The 18,639-nt window shown below is 40.9% G+C and overlaps 1 protein-coding gene across 3 annotated transcripts; it reads left to right on the top strand.

Moving 5' to 3' along the window:
* Positions 1-5,082: 5,082 nt before the first annotated feature.
* Positions 5,083-17,780, top strand: LOC121526538 (bcl-2-modifying factor-like). Of its 3 annotated transcripts, none has more exons than XM_041813191.1 (4): positions 5,083-5,246; positions 7,086-7,283; positions 7,773-7,978; positions 12,320-17,780. In XM_041813191.1, the coding sequence occupies exons 2-4, from the start codon at positions 7,112-7,114 to the stop codon at positions 12,434-12,436; spliced, it is 495 nt and encodes a 164-aa protein (XP_041669125.1). In that variant the 5' UTR covers positions 5,083-5,246; positions 7,086-7,111; the 3' UTR covers positions 12,437-17,780. The 3 variants fall into 3 exon arrangements, with proteins under 3 accessions (XP_041669125.1, XP_041669124.1, XP_041669123.1); XM_041813190.1 differs by having other exon boundaries at positions 7,057-7,283; XM_041813189.1 differs by having other exon boundaries at positions 7,054-7,283.
* The last annotated feature ends 859 nt before the right edge of the window (positions 17,781-18,639 follow it).

Genomic DNA, 18,639 nt, shown 5'->3' with positions numbered 1-18,639 from the left:
TGATATTTAATGAGTATTTTAAAAAATCTAAAACAAATACGCAAATATTGTTGATTTTTGATCAAGTTCTGTTGCTTTTATGGCTCTGAAATACAACAAAATGTAATTTTCAACTAAAATGCAGCATAATATCAACACCAGTACTTCCTGGTCCACTTTTGTGAGAGACATCATAGTAGTCACATGTCTGTAAAGTTCAGTAGTATTTTCTGTATTTGCTGTGCATGAATTTTGTTTGAAAATAAGTAAAAGCCTTTCTTTTATTGACACCTGTCCGAAGCAAAGACAGGTCATCCCATAGACTGGAGAAGCCAAAATTAAAGCTATTAATGGAAGTTTTACTGGTACACTACATTACTGGTTTAGCACATGCAAGGGTCAGAAACATTTCTCCAGGTCACTTCTCTTTAAACAGAGAAAAAAAAACAACAGATGACTTGGGGGATGATAACAAACCGGAGGCTATTCCCTCCATAAGGTTTAACAGATGCCTTCATGAATGCATGTGTGTGTCCAAACACTACATTAGTTGTTAAATTCCTCTGACTTGATCTGGCTTTTCATGGGTATCCCCCTGATACCAGAAGAATTACGGGGATGTAAGGGACATCAATACAACATAAACCCGTGTCTGAAGGGCTATTTCCAGCTGAAACTGACATGAGAAGCACCAGAAAGAGCAGCAAATCTAGCTGCCTCTTTGTTATCAGGTCACTGCTCCAGTCTGATCTCTGCCATTGGGTCAGTGTGCCGCGAATGCCTCCTCTCACTGGCTCGCGGTCAGGACGCGGTTGCCATGGAACATGTCCAGTTGGAGCAAATGAAATCTTTCTTTTCCAGTTTCTAGGCAGGATTCAAACACCAGAATGTTTTCATGGAAGAGCCATGGTTTATAGACGTGTGTGCATGTGCACATGTACATGAAAGAAAGAGATATCAAGAGGGAGAATGGGCTTTTGAGGTTACAGAGGAAGTAGGGCATGTGATTGTGCAGCCATGTGTGTTTGTGCACGCTTCTCCTGCAAGTGTATGTGGGCGTGCATGCGTCGCTGTTCAGAAACAGCTTTCTGATGTAACACAAACTGATGTCTGCTCTCTCCCAGGGTTCTCAGGCGTCTGTGGGAACTTATTCATGTACATTTGCTTTCCACAATGCAAAAACAAGTCAATGAATGTGATGTTTATCACCACAGGAGAGACAAAGAAATATTAAGAGCTACTTACATGGCAGTGCATTCTGCTACGTATCATTTTAGAGTGAGTTTTGTATTGGTGAGAAAGTCTGTGATATACTTTTACACGTCTTATATCAACATAAAGCGATAATCCACATTCTCATAGACACGGCTCATTTAGTAAAGTCAACAGTGTGTTGAATTTATAATTGATGCTCCTTTGTAGAGGTAAGAGCTGCAGTGGATTTATCCATATTCATTATTTATGTTATAGAGGCCTGTATATATGTCCCACTGAGAGCCGCCTTATTGCCTCAATGATTTCTGCAGCTGCTCTCAGATGTAAATACGTCATCAACTAATGCATGTTAATAAATAAATCAGCTTGTTATCTTAAGCTATATGAACTGTTATCACTATGGTATACATTGTCTTCTCATTAATCATTAATTTTAGAACTTAAACAGTCCAGTGCATAAGAAAAAAAATACAATTTAAGTATACATTGTGATCTTTTTTACAGCTTTATTACCCTGCAGTGCAACACTTCAACTCTCAGTGGCAATGACCTGCCCTTAAAAGAGATCCCCACTGTCTCCTGAGTAATTACAGGTGTTTTCTTTATAGCCTCTTAAGTAGCGGGGGGATCTGCTTTGTTTGACTTGGACACAAAAGGAAGCTGCAGCTAATGCTCCCACGTCTTTGCATCCTTTTGTTGTTTACAATGCTCACTCATGCAAGAGGTGATCAAGTGTCCAATATCACACTGAGCAAGGAAATCTATCCTCTCTTCCACAATGCATCCCCACCTCTGTGGAGAGGCTGCAGGTGTGCAAAAAACCTGAGAGGTCCATCCAGTCCAGGCAGGACAGAGGAGGCAGGGACCCGTGACTTCTCACACAGCTCACTAGTGGGATGATCACAGCTGATGGACAGGGTGAGAGAGAGGGAGAGAGAGTAGAGTTGGGGGCAGGGTGAGGATCTGTGAGAGAATGCAGGGGGTTGACCTCTGCTCCAGCTGTCCGGGGGGTTTATTGATCGTTGATGGCCCAGAGGGGAGGGGGGCAGATCACCAGCTACTGCTCTGCCCAAGAAGAGAAAAGGATCTAAGGCTAGTTAACTGTCAAATAAATTAGAAGGAATTCAAATGTGTTAATCTGCGATCTATCTCCAGCCATAGACCTAAGTAAAAACTGGTACCTACAGAAGACAAAATTTGACTTTCGTTTAGTTTTTCTTACATTTAAAACCCTACCACGCCTAGTTTTGATCATGCCTAAGCACCTTATACACACGTGGACAAAATTGTTGGTACCCCTCTGTAAATGAAAGAAAAACCCACAATGGTCACAGAAATAACTTGAATCTGACAAAAGTAATAATAAATAAAAATTCAATGAAAATTAACCAATGAAAATCAGACATTGCTTTTGAATTGTGGTTCAACAGAATTATTTTAAAAAACAAACTCATGAAACAGGCCTGGACAAAAATGATGGTGCCCCTAGAAAAGATTGAAAATAATGTGACCATAGGGACATGTTCAACCAAGGTGTGTCTGCTTATTAGCATCACAGCTGTCTACAAACTTGTAATCAGTCAGTCGGCCTATTTAAAGGGTGTCAAGTAGTCACTGTGCTGTTTGGTGACATGGTGTGTACCACACTAAACATGGACCAGAGGAAGCGAAGAGAGTTGTCTCAGGAGATTAGAAAGAAAATTATAGAGAAGCATGTTAAAGGTAAAGGCTATAAGACCATCTCCAAGCAGCTTGATGTTCCTCTGACTACAGTTGCACATATTATTCAGAAATGTAAGATCCACGGGACTGTAGCCAACCTCCCTGGAAGTGGCTGCAGGAGGAAAATTGATGAGAAATCGAAGAGACGGATAATACGAATGGTAACAAAAGAGCCCAGAACAACCTCCAAAGACATTAAAGGTGAACTCCAAGGTCAAGGTACATCAGTGTCAGATCGCACCATCCGTCATTGTTTGAGCCAAAGTGGACTTCACAACCAAGGAGGACACCACTGTTAAAAACAAATCATAAAAAAGCGAGACTGGAATTTGCCAAACTGCATGTTGACAAGCCACAAAGCTTCTGGGAGAATGTCCTATGGACAGACGAGACAAAACTGGAACTTTTTGGCAAGGCACATCAGCTCTGTGTTCACAGATGCAAAAATGAAGCATACCAAGAAAAGAACACGGTCCCTACTGTGAAACATGGAGGAGGCTCTGTTATGTTCTGGGGCTGCTTTGCTGCATCTGGCACAGGGTGTCTTGAATCTGTGCAGGGTACAATGAAATCTCAAGACTATCAAGGTATTCTATAGAGAAATGGGCAGCCCAGTGTCAGAAAGCTTGGTCTCAGTCGCAGGTCATGGGTCTTGCAACAGGATAATGACCAAAAACACAGAGCTAAAAACACCCAAGAATGGCTAACAGCAAAACATTGGACTAATCTGAAGTGGCCTTCTATGAGCCCTGATCTAAATCCTATTGAACATCTGTGGAAGGAGCTGAAACATGCTGTCTGGAGGAGGCACCCTTCAAACCTGAGACAACTGGGGCAGTTTGCTCATGAGGAGTGGGCCAAAATACCTGCTGAGAGGTGCAGAAGTCTCACTGAAAGTTGCAGTAATCGTCTGATTGCAGTGATTGCCTCAATAGGTTGTGCAACAAAATATTAAGTTAAGGGTACCATCATTTTTGTCCAGGCCTGTTTCATGAGTTTGTTTTTTAAAATAATTCTGTTGAACCACAGTTCAAAAGCAATGTCTGATTTTCATTGGTTAATTTTCATTGAATTTTTATTTATTATTACTTTTGTCAGATTCAAGTTATTTCTGTGACCATAGTGGGTTTTTCTTTCATTAACAGAGGGGTACCAACAATTTTGTCCACGTGTATATATACAGGTGCATCTCAAACACATAATATCACAAAACATCAGTCCAAAAAAGGATTTTTAAAACAGAAATGTTGACCTTTGGAAAATCGTGCTCATATATGCACTCAGTAATTGGTTGGAGCATCTTTTACTGCATTTATACGGCATGGAGCCAGTCAGTCTGTGGCACTGCTGGGGTGTTATGAGTTGTGGGCAGACTGTTTTTCTGCTGGTTTCAGCATTAATCTCACCAAATAACCATGTTTTTATTTTATATTTAACTAATTTTGTGCACATATTTCTATAAAAAAAGTTTGAAATTTGAAATCGTTTCAAAATATTACTTGTTTTTTGGAGGGCACCCTGCGACTCCCTCTCAGTGTCTCACAACCCCCCAGGGTCCAGACCCCCACGTTGAGAACTAGGCTGCTGCACTTCACTGCATGTAGCCTACTTTACTGCAGGTGCCAAATACTCATCAAGATCTTCTGTCATACAAAATCTAGGCCATAAACACTTGTTATCAGGGTCATACCATTTAACAGCTGTTTATTTATCTGGTAGTGTGGGGTGTTGAAGCTACAATTTGAATGAATTCAGCATGATAAAAAAACTTAGGTAGCACTCACACTGTACATGATATACTTAAATATAATTGTTAAAGTTAACCTGTGCCTCTGATAATTTGTCTTAAATGTCAGTGTACTTGTTAAGTTACCTAATGACAGCTGTTCACAAGTTTCTGACCAGATAATAGCGTAGAGCGGTCTCGTGCCACAGGGAATTTCCCGGCCACGTGTCTGAATACGCGATGCAGGAGGCGGGACAACAACAAACTCGACGATTGGCTACAGCCGCGAGATGTAAATCACGCTTAAAGGGGATGTATTTTCTTTCAGCTGGGAGGCACTGAGTTAGGACGATAGAAACTGCCGTGTCCTTAAGGAGGGTTTATTTACTAACTTTCAGACTTTGAGCACCACGCCCCGGTGGCGGAGTCAGTGTGGAGCTGACGTCGGCGAAATGAAATCGACTGGTTGCACTTTTCCTCACAGAATGGAAGAAGCCGTGGAGGTGAAACGGACTAAACTCGCCTGACTTGGTCGGATAATTAACTTGTTTTACTTTTTTTTCCTGAGTATTGGAGAACCGTTGCAACGAAACCAGCCTCTGTGGTAAGTGTCTTTTAACCATTTCATTGTCTTTGTTCTGCCGGTGGAGGTTTACTACAGCTTGATGGCACGCGCTCTAACAGTCTGAGAGCCGCGTCTTAATGAGGCAACAACAAACACGCCTGTCTTTTTAACATTGGCAATTCATTGTTTCGACGTTTTTCTTGTACATTTCTCCTCAAAAATACCGAAGCAGTGTAAATAAACAGTTTCAGCCTCACTCCGCCTGCCATGATAACAAATAGGGGGTTTGAATTATACCGGCTTTCCCGGTTTACTGAGCTCATTCAGTGAATGGACTTCAGACTTCGGGACACTTGTGGCAGTGCTCTCTGTTGAGTGAGGAAGACGTAATGAGAATGCATTTCTTCGTATATTAAAATTACTAACGGGCTTTTACACGTTAAAACATTTTATATGCACATTTGTACCTTTAAATTAATTCTAAATCACTGTACAATCCTTACTGATGTAACTCAAAACAGGTTTTTTGATTAAAAAAAGGTACGCGCACTTTATTATTGCCTTAATTTTACGAACAACCTAATTAAAACGTCGCGAGAGTTGAGCTGGATGAGATTCTGAGCCGACGTACGTCTTAATATGCATAATGCTATAAATAGTTAAAATGGTGTGAAATGAGGATAATGATGCCTTTAGGTTTAAACTGTGTCAAAACACAGCTGCCCCAACACCTCCCCCATCTCTCCCTCCTCCCTCTTTTGTTATGGTTATGTAGTTTTCAGCAGGGGGAGCCACTGTCTGTCACAAACATACAGCTGACTTGTACCTGCACCATAGCAGAGTAGAAAGCAGCCCTAGACTTTCTGGAAGTGGAGCCAGTGAGTGATTTTTACTCTAATCCTTTCATGTTTTTACTCTTTGTTTGTCAAAACAAAGCATTAAGTGGTTTTACACACAGGCTTTATTGAGAGCACACACACACAGTTTATAGTAATGCCCGGGCATGTTAGAGACAGGCCAGTCCGGTTAAAACTCTCATCCAGGGAGCTGGCAGGCTGACAGACCAGGGTAGAGAGAGTGGCTTAGGATTTTCCTCAAAGACTGTCATTACTCTCTGCTCGGGACCCTAATTTGGAAGTGTGGTAGTAGTCTAACCCTGCAATACAACTCAGTGGTGACTTAAGGATTTGCTGGTGAAGCAACTTGAATTTCACCCATATTTTCATAACTCCTTGACCCACTGTATGATTCAGGGTTAAGTGGAGTGCATAGTTGAACTGGAAGGATACTTAAATGAAATTCAATCATGCTTTTTTTATTTCTCCTGTCATCTGGTTGGATCTAATTATCTATCTGCACACTGATATCTGCAATCATTTGCAGTAAAAGAACCTGATATAAGCATTAAAAGAAAATAAAGTAGGGATTTTTTTTCCACAAGCTGCTTAGCACACAGAAAAGAGATTGTCAGTGGACCCAGTCAGCCAAACTCCCCTTTATGTAAATGTGGCTCAACAGTCTCCTAACCGCAGGGAACTGTGTGGTTTCATCACTGAGATGAACAGAGCCATTTATCTTAATAAGCACTGAGCTCTCTGCCACAAGTGAAGGCAGACCGTTAGCTCATTTTCTCTTTCCAACTTGTCCTGCGTGGTTTTATTGATTTGAGGGCACTCCTCATAAAACAGACAGGTTGTCTATAATGATAATGAAAGCATTGGTGGAGTGAATGTATTATGAATGTGTCTGAGATCATCTCATCAGGCCTAATGCAGAGTTTTCCAAGGTTACCACCATTAATGAAGGAACCAATGCATGAATTTGATTGATACTGTTCTGTATTCAGCAGATGCAGTAACCTGCCCTGCCTCCTTTAAGGTCTGCTCATCTCAAAGTGCCCCCGCATGGACGATGAGGAGGATGATGTGTTTGAGCCAGACCCCCACTGCTGGCGCACCACATTCCAGGAGATAAAGTGTGAAGACCGGGGCACGCAGACACCTGGCCCGGCCCTGGCACCCGACAACGGCATGCTGCCCTGGGGAGTCGCAGAGGAGCCAAGACCACTCTTCTACGGTGAGGCTGATGATGTTTCAAAAGGGAACATAAGCATGTGCGTGATAAGCAGTGTTATAAAACTGAATCACGGAAATATAATGTGAGAAAAGTTGCTGCACTGATCTCACCTCTGGCGCCTGATAGTCGTGATCCCAGTGACTTTTATGGTCTACGTGGAGTGTACCCAGCTGCTTTGCTATTCAAAAGGCGCCAGACTGGCACTGAGTGAAAGGACGTGACAGATATATTTACCTGCGTGTGTGAAAGCAGAACTACGGAGGCGCCATGTACAAGACGGAATTCCAAAGCTGCTCCTGGCAACTAGTGAAAAATGTGACAAATTTGTGTTTTGCGATTTTTCTGCAGTGTATTTTTAAAATGACTCATGGAGTTTAATTTAACAAAACCAGCAGGGGGAACTTGAATCATAACCCCAGACACAGTGACAACAAAATAAACCAAATGTCAAGGGCCTTGTACTTAAGACTTTTTCTTCACCTCCAACAGGCAACGCAGGCTTTCGATTGCACTTCCCGGCAAACTTTGAGCTTGTTGGGGATCAGGATCAGGAAGGGAGGCGACGAGAAAGTGAACAGCAGCACAGCAGGATGGAGCTACCGCAGCAGCAACCTGCATCCCGCAGCTTGGAGGCCTGCATTGGGCAGAAACTTCAGCAGATAGGAGACCAGTTTCACAGGGAACATCTACAACTGGTGAGGACATAATGCATCCTGCTACTGTTCTGAGGGAAGACAAACACTTTTGCTTTTAGTTTTATGGCAGCAAATGAGTGCATTGAATGCCGTGTATGTGCACTTTGTGGATTTTTTTGCATTATTGCAATGGTGGTTCAGAATTTGTAGCATTGGGATCCTCCAAAACAACCTCTTTACCATGATTTGAAAGCCTAAGTTTCCAAATAAGGTGCAGGACAGTCAGGAGGATGCACAATTTAATAACATGAAAAAAACTGCCAATACCTGTTGGTTATATGCTACTGTAACAAATGCAAAAAAGAGAACATAAAACCTATTATTGTTATTTATTATTTGGAAGGAAACTTTATGATGATTGTGGCAGTTATGGCTCATTAAATTGGTTGCTTGAGATGCTTTTCCATCAAAACAGCACAGCTTTAATTGGTGAAAAACCCACTCCACATTAAGCTGTAACTCTGCTGCTGTCATACTAGACCTCACTGTGTTTGTGTGTTTAAATTTGTGTATGTGTTAGTTGAGGGAGATGGTTTTCAGACTCATGGGGAAAAAAAGTTCAGTCCACACATTAACAAGACAAAACCACACAATTTTTTTTCTTTAATTTGATATGAAAAAGATTTATGGCGGGGCTAAAGTTGGCTTTCCTTCATTGTGTTTGCTCTGTATTTGTTTTGGAGACGCTGTGTTTCATATGCAGAACTTAGAGAGCCCAGTGTTTCACCCCCCACAACCCCCCTTACCCTCAAGCCAAGGACTCTGCTGAACCAGGGCAGCCCTTCCCCCCACCTCACCAAGCCCAGGGCCCTCCCCCTGTCTCCTCTTCCTGTTTATTTCTCGCTCTCTCTCTTTTTTTCCCGTTTCCTTCAGCACTCTGTAAAGGCAAGTGGCGTTAAGGATGCCTGGCCTCAAACAACACACGGCACTGTGGTCAGAGTGACACTGTCTGCTGGGTCTCTGTGCGTGCGGCGTAATGTTACTCTCTGTGGGAGTGTCGCTCAGCTTTGACAAACTTAAGAATATACATTAACTCCCCCGAAATTTTCTGCAGCGTACAATCTCTTGTTGCACAAGTACTAGACAGTCATACACATACTGATACATCCAGGGGAAAGCAGAAGTGGCGGGAGAAGGTAAACATGTTGTAACCCGAAGCTGAGCGCGTGAGCCCCGAGGGGGACAGCTGCGGTTCCAGGGAGTCTCAAGTCAGCCCCTTCCCTCAGCCGCAGAGGACAACCAAATAAGAAGTCTGCTCAGCTTTAGAGGGGGGTGGGATCCATAATGATGGCATATGCATGAATAAAAGGGTAGGCGGTTAGGAAGTAAACCTCAAATGATAATGTAACAACCATTTTTAGTTGTCTTAAAACCTCTCTTTTAGAAAACAGGTCCCCTCCCTTCAGTGTATTCTTAAGCGATATTTCTTTACAAGTGTGAGACAGTTTGTGATTTTCTCATGTGCTTATCAAGTTAAAGCACTGAATGAGTCATGCTACCAGACAGTCTGACGGGACGGTTGCAGTGATGAGTTTTGTGTGTTTGTATGGCTGGGATCTACTGACGCAAAACACGGGCAGGCCTGGGTCAGTGGATGAGGAAGTGGTTTTGCTTTTTTTTTTCTGGTTGAGTAAACAGCAGAAAGGATGGTCGAAGTGAGAACGGTCCTGTGAGGTCACATCCTGAAGCTACAAGTGATAGGAGACAGAAACATTCATGTTGTGGTTGCAAATTTAAAAAAAAGAGATGATTTTCATTTCATCGTGAGCAAAAATGAGTCAGTCTGTTGTTAGCAGCTGCCAGTGAGGTGAAGCATGACTTCGTTTCTGCCAGTGTGTGTCTTTTTGTTGCAGGAGGACGTTTTTACCTCCTGATGTGTGGTTTTAGTTGATTCTAGTGCAGACTCTGTTTCAGCTATTTCAGGCTTTGGTGGTAAATTAAATGGTATTACACATGCATGCTCATGCATGAATGCACCCAGCTTGTTTTTTGCTTTCTCTGTCACAGTGGGTACAAAAACTTTCCCTCTCTATTAGTGGTTAACGTCTGTCAGTTCTCAGTCCTGTCAGTAAATGATTGCAGTTATTCAGTGCAGACACTTGTCCCTGAGCTCTTTAAGTGCCTTTGCCTGCCATCTTCTTGATGGATCTGGGAGCGATGGGACTTTGAGGGGTCTCTATGGGAGCCCACAGCCCCTGGTGAAAGCAGGGATTAGGTAGCGATGGAGTGCCCGGTAGATGCTGACAGATAAATTGCTCCTCAGTCAGAGTGGGCTGGAGGGGACCCTTAGGTCCCCAGAGGAAGGCTGACATTAGCCCGCCTGCCATTTGAGACAAGGCAGTAATGACAGTCACAATGGCAGGAAGACGGCCCCGGCCTGCACAGGGCAAGGAGCAGCGTTAGGTTTCATCCCCATGTTTTTTTAAGAGAGACGACTCCTGGTGCTTTCGATAGGAGGTGTTGAAAGCCGGGTTGAATATCGCCGTGTATGTGCGCGCGCTCACATGCAATGTTTGTGTTGTTATCTCTTCACTGTTTCAGTGACGGCAGCTCTCTCCTTTCAGCACTTGTAGAGGAGGAGGACTGGAAATAAAAACACATGAACCAGGCATGGATATTTCCTTTCGTTCATTGTTCAGTGATGATTTTCTATCACATGCATGACCACTTGTGCTGCTATTTTTAATCTAAAACCACATCTGTTTATTTGTATTCTGATGCTCTCCTCCCTGATGTGACTAATCCAGAGTTTTTTGCTTGTGCTGCTGGACTGTTTGCTCAAGAGATAAGGCAGAGCTTCTGAGCAGCTGGCTGGACAGACAGCCCGCATGGGACACTGATAAAGCACATCAGGCGAGTGTCAGAGTGACGACACAGAGCATCTGGCTTGACTCTGCTGCTCTATCAATGGCTAAATTTAGAGCTGGGCTTATTTTGACAGTTGGTGGTGTGACTCATGACTATGTTGCGACAGGCCTGTGCACACCTTTGTCTCTCATTAGCTGTTCATTTTTGCCGTTTGTGGTGATGTCTCCCTAGAGCCAAGGGCAACAGGTTGGGTCGCAGGGAAACTCTGTCCATGCTCATTAAGATTGATTGCTTGTTATGTAGCTTGTAGTAAATCCACTGTTAGGCTTGTTTATAGTGTGATAAATCTTAGTTGAGTCATTTCACTCCTGCAGCTTTTACAATCTAATGCTGGAACTTAAAGTTCCAATAAGTATTAAACTTATTGCTCTGCAATAAACCTACATTTCCCCTTCCCTTTCTTAGCAGTTCTCTTTCTCGTTGAGTATTTTAATTTAAAAGTCCATGTGGTGCCTGTGTTTACTAAGAAAAGCCACACTGGCTGCCATCCCATGCACTCTGTGCTGCATATAAAAATATCAGCTGTGTTTATATGCAGCAGATATTATGCAATTACTACATCCTTATCAAAACATCCCTGGGGAAGATTTAGATATGTCACACAACAGAGAACTGGTTTTATCAAGATCCCCAGCAGATTTGTTTTGCTTTTTACCTCCAAACTCAGAGCTCCATTCATGCTAGTTAGAACCTGGCAGAGCTTATGCAATGCCCTGCAATGTTCACCACACATTGATGATAAGAGTTTAGACACCCAGAGGCTTATCACAATGGAAGTCCTTGGCTGAAACTAGGTCAGTGTTTGGACGCCACCTTAAACTGTCATGTAAATATGGCACATCTAATCTCTGCCTGTAGATATTTTAGGTTTTGTAAACAAAAGGAAGCTTGGTGTGTTGTATTTAAAAAGTCTCTGTTCATTTTTAACCTTTAGAACTTGAAATAGCTGCAGCACAATCAGGCGTGTTGGAGTCTGCGTTTTGTCCATGGACTTGGCTACTGTACCCCACTCGTGCATATTCCAGAGGCTCCCTGCCTCTCATCAAGCACTCCCTAATCCCATTTAGTGCAATTATCTTATCTCGGCTTCTCAATGGCAGAGATAGCATTATCCCTCTAATCGCACACAATCCAATCGGCTCGCAAACCTGAGGCCGTCTTCTTCTCCTGCCCGTCTCTGCCAGAAAGATTAGAAAAAGCGTGCCTGTATGACGAGCGTGTCTATGAGTAGGAATGTCTTTCCGGGACTGTGGCAGGATCCTGCACACAAAGGGAGGCCTCTTTAATAAGTATTGTTGGGGACAGAAGGAGACTGTTGTGAAAATAACGGTGCCGTTGCGGTGTCTGGTTCTGACTTACCCTCTTCTCAGTTGACGCTTTTCTCTGAGTCTGCTGTCAATCACATTTCTGACTTTTTAAAACTACTTTTAGAGATCGCACTTGCTTATATGTGTTCTTTTTTTGTTGTTTCAGTATCATCGAAACCAAAGGAACCAGTGGCCTCTGTGGTGGCGTCTGGGTGCAGCTCTGCTCAGCCTTCTCTTTGACAGGGGCTTCATCGCTGGAGGAGGTGGAGCGGGACAGAGGTGAGGGGTCTCCTCCTCAAATCCCTTGTTCTTCATATCGCTGAAGAACTGGACTCCACTAATGGCACTGTCAAATATAACACGGGTCTGATTTTGTCAGAGGAGGGGTTGAAAGGAAGCAGACTTAAAGTCGCCGCTGGACGGAGACAACCAACTTTTCTACAAGGTTGTGCGTTTTTTTCTTTTTTCCAAGAAGATGCCATGATTCTCCGAGATCCCTCTAAAGGACAATGTTCATATTTTGGTATATGTGTGGTGAAGTAGTTTTGTACAGTACATTGGTAAGTTTTTTGCACTTCAACACGTATCCATCTTTACTGACCTCCACAGACCCTGGGAATGCCTTATTCAGTGTCTTCTGCCAGAAAGAGTATTGAGAAATTTTGACAGGCTAGATGAGATATGAGGAGATGAAAGGAAATGTGGTGTGAGGTTTTTCTTTTCTGAAGTTTCCCAGCTGAGCAGACTAGTCGATTCCCAAAGAGGCAACTTCACAGAACAAAGCAATTTGCACCACACCTCAATGAAAAATTCCTTATCTTCTTTGTTTTGATGTTGTTTTCTTACAACTCCATGTTCCTGGTGTGATATTACGTTTGAACAATCCCTCAGTATTCTCTCTACATCGAAAAGGAAGCAAATCTTGACTTTCAATTTAAATATCTTTTTGGACATGCTAAAATACTTTAAATCCACTTTTCTTCAGCCCTTTCTCAAACATACAAGCATCTGATAGCTCAGTAAGTTTGCAGAGCTGATCAAACAAGCTGACTACAGGATAAAATGAAAGCACAGCATTGAATTAGATTGCATTCAAACACTAGTTGATGCAGTTATTAAAAGTAATGAGGAATTAGGAAATTGTAGTAAAACATATAGCTGTTTAGAGCTAATATTTAATGAAGCATAAAGTTTTATTCTTGATTCAGTACCAGATGTTTGACAGCTGTCTGGGATGTAACACACTAAAGAAAAGGGGTGAAAGATGCATAAAAAGATATTTAAGTTCAAGTTTTGTGTTGCTAACTTTTGCACTTAGCATTACAACTTTGCTAAATGTGGATAAATATCCTCAACTCAACAAAAGTATTTAAGTGTACCATAACAATACACTGAAAATGTGCCCAAATTAATCCTCCAGCTCCTCCTCTCCCCTGTGTTTTTCGACGTGTTCGTTTTCATGTGATTGTTTTCAGACCTCCATGCCCTTAAAGTGGAACTGTGGATCCACTGTTTTTGCACTAGACCTCCACCCTTCAAGAGTTCAGATTGTTAACAAGTAAACCTCTGTATTAGTTGAAGGTTTTATCAGTTATTTGTTGTTTTCTTGCCATTACATTTCAGACGGATTCACTGTCATCTCCAAGACAAACAGTCAGTGAAGAGACCTGACAGATGCAGTTTTGTATGGAAGCCCTAAGAGGACATGCATCCATAGATTTAGGTTAACTCAGATTTCTGTGACAACAGGTACATTTCTTGAGATCTTGACAGTATATGTTGTTTAGTCACGATAACTCCGTTTTGCCATTTTACATGACGATGATGATAAAGGTGGCATTTTTAAAACTTTCCATTTTCAGGCACCCAAAACGCCCATAAAGTTGCTCATTTTAATGTAGCCTAAGTCACATCCTGAGAAATTAACTAGATATAACTCATTAGGGACAACAGAGTTAAAATGATGATAATATGCACAGTATTATTGGCAGTATATCGGTATTAGCAGATAGTGGCTTAAAAAGTTCAATTTCCTCCAAAATTTACAGCCAATATATTGATTTATATTTTGGCAGTATATATTATATCTTTGCCTTAAACATCGGCAAAAATATACCACTGTATCATTAGGTGTTGTTGGTTGCTTAGGTGCTTGGGCACCACACAACAGAAATCCACCTGCGCCTGAAATGTATTGATGCATGTCTGCTATGGGCTTCCATAGTTTGGAGTCATGATTGAATAATTGGTTTTGAAAACTTCTATATACCACTGTTTCAGGATACAACAGAGATACAACAAACACTCGACAAACTGCATAATCAATCTGTGAAAGAGGTTTCCTCAGGCTACTTATAAGGAGTTGTTAAATCATTTTTGTTCTGCTGGGTTATCCTTTATCACCTTTGGTGCTTAGCTCCACATTTGGGATATTTTTAATGGATATGATCACCACTGACTCAGCAGATAAACGCAGAGACAGAATTGAAAGAGACTGTAACTATTGTTGAAATATGAATATGTGTAAAGACACTGTTGAAGATGCTGTTTGTTATACTGAACCCAGGCCAACCTTCTCACCCACAGAGTAGAACATATCAGGGGTCTGTAATTACATGTGTCAAGTTTCTCACTGCATAATTAGGGTTTCCTCTCATTGTCTTCAAGATGTCTCAGGGACAGACTTTGTGGGCTACTGCTAACCTTGAGAATCTGTTACATGTTTGGAAGAAGAGCAGTGTTTCACCCATTTATTTATACCCAAACCTCAGGAGGTATTTGTCGAGTCTTTTTCACTTTAAAATTCCACTTTTTTTTTTTCAGCACACACGTAGAGGTACCGTTTGACTGAGGAGGAGTGTGAGGTCGCCGTGCTGTCTGTGGTGTTGACGGGGGACTACTGAGTGTGTAGAAGTAGGCATGTGAGGTGCACTGAATGTGGTTGTGGTTAAGAGTTTCCTGCGGATCGTGAACGCTGAGCCAGTCCCTGTAGCTTCCCTGTCTCACCATCGGCTCATGGCTTCCTCTTTGTGCTGCTCCTTAAACACGTGGGTTTTGATATTGTTCATCGGTTCACCCTTTTTTCTTTGTAATTTATTTTTTACCTTCTTATTTATTTTTTTTGTACATTTCTTGCCCATTTCTACTGTATACGTGTGTGCAATTACTTCTTGAGTTCCATTTTATTTGCTCTTGGACTTTTATGTTCTTCAGTTGTTTGACTTGTGCAGCAGGTTGGACTGCATTGTACCTGAATTTATTTCATTATACTCAACTCATGATTCTGTCAGAGAAACACTCATCAGGTGTAGAAAAATGTTGACTTGCCTTTTTTTTAATCAAGAACAGATGATTTTTTTTTAACTGTGTTTTAAATGGATTTCAATAGTTGCATGCTTGCACAATGCAGTTACACTTCCATATGGTCATAGTTTCTCTCTGCAAACTTGCAGCTGTTGAAGGACATGATACACTGCAATAACTCACTAAGTGTAATTCTCTAATTTCAATTCAAAACACTCATTACATTATTAGTCACATTTGCCTTCTCATTTCAAGAGATATGAAGCATAAAATAAGACTTGAGTTGCTCATAATAAGTTAGGGCAGTATGCATGGTGTTTTACATACTGTTAAATTTGGATCTCTTGGTTGTCGGCACTAGAATTACAAGTCAGTTACACTAATTCAAAATGTATTTTTAAAATCATTTTGGGCCCATAATCCCAGTCAAACAGGTAATCTGAACTGCAAAGCAGCTGCCCACTTTTAGTAGCTGTTCTTATTGACTACTGCCTTGTTGCCTAAGCACTCTATAACCAGATGTAAACATCTGTGAACTGATAGCATCGATAGCATCTCATAGGAATAATGCTGTTTAGCTTTATATAGATCTAGAAATCAGGGATACAGTTGTATAGAGGCTGTTTCAAGTTATACTTGCATTGGACAGCACCGAGTGGTGATATTCAACTCAGGAACCCTTAAAAGACCACTGAAGGCTGGCAGGGCTAGCACTGCTTATGTTAGCCACATTCTGCAGACCAGCTTTGCAACATTACTGTTTGAAGTTGGTTTACAGAATGTGCTGACTTTAGACTAGTTGGATAAGCACATTTAAATTTGCTGTAATCAGATGTGAAATTATTAATCTATGTGTCCTAGTTTTGAAATGATATGTCTATATATTAGTACATATTATCTTCTAGTCTCACAGCAAAATTATCTGGATGCACTGGCTGATATTTTTACTTCTTATGAGCAATTCAGGTTTTTGGTTGTCACATCTTAAAATAAGCTTATAAATTTAGCTTATGATAAGTGTAATGATAGATTTTTGACTTGAAATTGGGCAGAGTCACTCATTCCAACATAAGTCTTCAGTAAACACTGCTTAAACTTCAAGTTTCAACTTTTCAGCCAACTGTTTATTTCTTTAAAAGTGGATTTTGAGAACCTACAAGGTTGTTATTAATTTTTTTTTCATCAGCCATCATGGGTACATCCACTGGACATGCTTTACAAAAGCAGCAGTTTGGATGAACCTTTAAACAGGATATGAACTTGCCTTTCATTCAAGTCATCCCACCTGTTGCTTTTATGTACATCACAGATGCCTTCATTTTCTCCTCACGCCACAGTTTGTGTTCCTTTTTTAATCTTGATCGTTGTGTTGTAATCAATATGCACTGGAAAGTACTTTGTTTCTGTCGATCCCATGGGTCCCTTATCTGTTGTGTTTCCATGTACAGTATATACTCTGGATAGTTCTTCAGTGTCAGACGTATATCTGTGCGTCAACCAAGCGGGCTCACACTGACGGCATGTTTGATTTATTGAAAGGGAAATGAGCCGCCGCCGTGCCCTGCGTCGTTTTATTAGAATGAGGTTCCCAAGGATCCCTCGGGTGGGATATGTATTTTATGGAAACCGTCAGTGTCTTGAATTTTTGTAGTCCACTTTATATAAATTTGAAGTTTTTTGAAGAAGGTTTTTTTGATTTTACATTTTTTTAACAATGACATGTCTTTGTCATGGTTTTTCTGAACTTTTTCAAATGTATTTTCTTAAGACAAAGGGGTCTGCTTTTATAAGGACAGTTCATGCCTGTAAAATAATTTTGAGTATGAGTAGGATCCTTTTTTGAAGTCCATGAGATTGGGGCATTTTTAAAAAGAAAATGAACTTACAACATTCCTTGCACATCTCATCATGGTGTATAAACCAAGCAGACCAAACTCAATCATGGTTCTGGTTCATTCATTGAAATGAAATATTTGCCCTTTTTACACAGAACAGATAAAATGTACATGTGTTTGTAAAACCCTGGAATATGCCTTTAACTGCTCAGTTTCAGCAAAGTCTTGATTATCACACACTCTCTGTATACCAAGAAATGAGACCCAGCGAAAATGTAGCATTTTTGTAAACATTGACTGTGTGTTTTCGAGACTCTACTGTGCACTCATGTTTTTGTGTTTATATATATTTTTCTGGTTGTTGATATAATATGGAAGTAAAGACAATTTGTTATGTAGTGCAATATGCTGTACATACAGAGCTTTGCTCTACAAATCTTTTCTGGATTTTCTTGTTGTTTATTGGTACTTTTTTCAATAAAAGTTTTATTGAAGGTGTCCTGTTGAATTATGTCTTCCTTGGGGGTGAAAAAAAAACTTTACAGGAACTCTGTGTTCTAATAAAATGGAAAAGTAAGCTTGAAAACAATTTAGTAAGAACCAAACAAAAGGGCTCTTTTTTGGTGACAAAAATGCCCTAGGTACCTAGTACTAATTTTGGTCTTTTAATTAACAAAAAAGACTCTATGCACTGTTAAAATTGCTAAATGCATTGCAATTGTATCTATACTGTAAAGTTGTTTACGTATTCGTGCAAATGATACAGTGTCTCTATTTCTCTTACAGTAGCATAGGGCTAAAATAAAACTATAGAGCTGCTTTATTTTAAAGCTTTGCCACTTTTTTATGGTTTTGATCGTAAAATAACAGCAATTGTGTTAAAAAGTAAGTTTTGAAAAGATTGTTTAATATGTAGAATAGAAAAATATTCAGTTCAAGCTTTTTTGGCTTCAATGTAACAATGACAATATTACCAAAGCATCTTATAATAATACCAAATAAGTCAATAGCAATAGTCACGCTGATAGTAGGGCATATATAATATTGAATATATAATCAAATAATTTTACAAGTTTTGATGAAAGAGAAATGTGCAATGCCTTTGGCGATTAGACACCATTGTGATGACTTCATGTGCTTAAAGGGGTTGTCAGGCCAATAGCAGGTATAGGATACCCCCTATGGAGTCTAGACACTGGTGGTGGTGTTAATGAGGGACGCAGGATAAGAAGAGGTGCAGACATTTGAGAAACTGGACTGGGACACCAATGAGGTGGCTTTAGAGAGGAGACTGAGGTATGCAGGATAAGATGTGCAGAAGACCTATGAGGACCTGGGCTGATGAACT

Source organism: Cheilinus undulatus, linkage group 18 (genome assembly GCF_018320785.1).
Source record: "Cheilinus undulatus linkage group 18, ASM1832078v1, whole genome shotgun sequence".
Lineage (NCBI taxonomy): Eukaryota > Metazoa > Chordata > Actinopteri > Labriformes > Labridae > Cheilinus > Cheilinus undulatus.
This window is presented reverse-complemented; position numbering and strand designations above follow the sequence as displayed.

What these genes read in the sequence shown, in the direction of transcription:
- LOC121526538 (XM_041813191.1), top strand. Translation starts at nt 7,112, where the DNA reads ATGGACGATGAGGAGGATGATGTGTTTGAGCCAGACCCCCACTGCTGG. An exon ending in GCCAAGACCACTCTTCTACG is followed by an intron (nt 7,284 to 7,772) that starts GTGAGGCTGATG and finishes CACCTCCAACAG; the next exon opens with GCAACGCAGGCTTTCGATTG. An exon ending in ACAGGGAACATCTACAACTG is followed by an intron (nt 7,979 to 12,319) that starts GTGAGGACATAA and finishes TTGTTGTTTCAG; the next exon opens with TATCATCGAAACCAAAGGAA.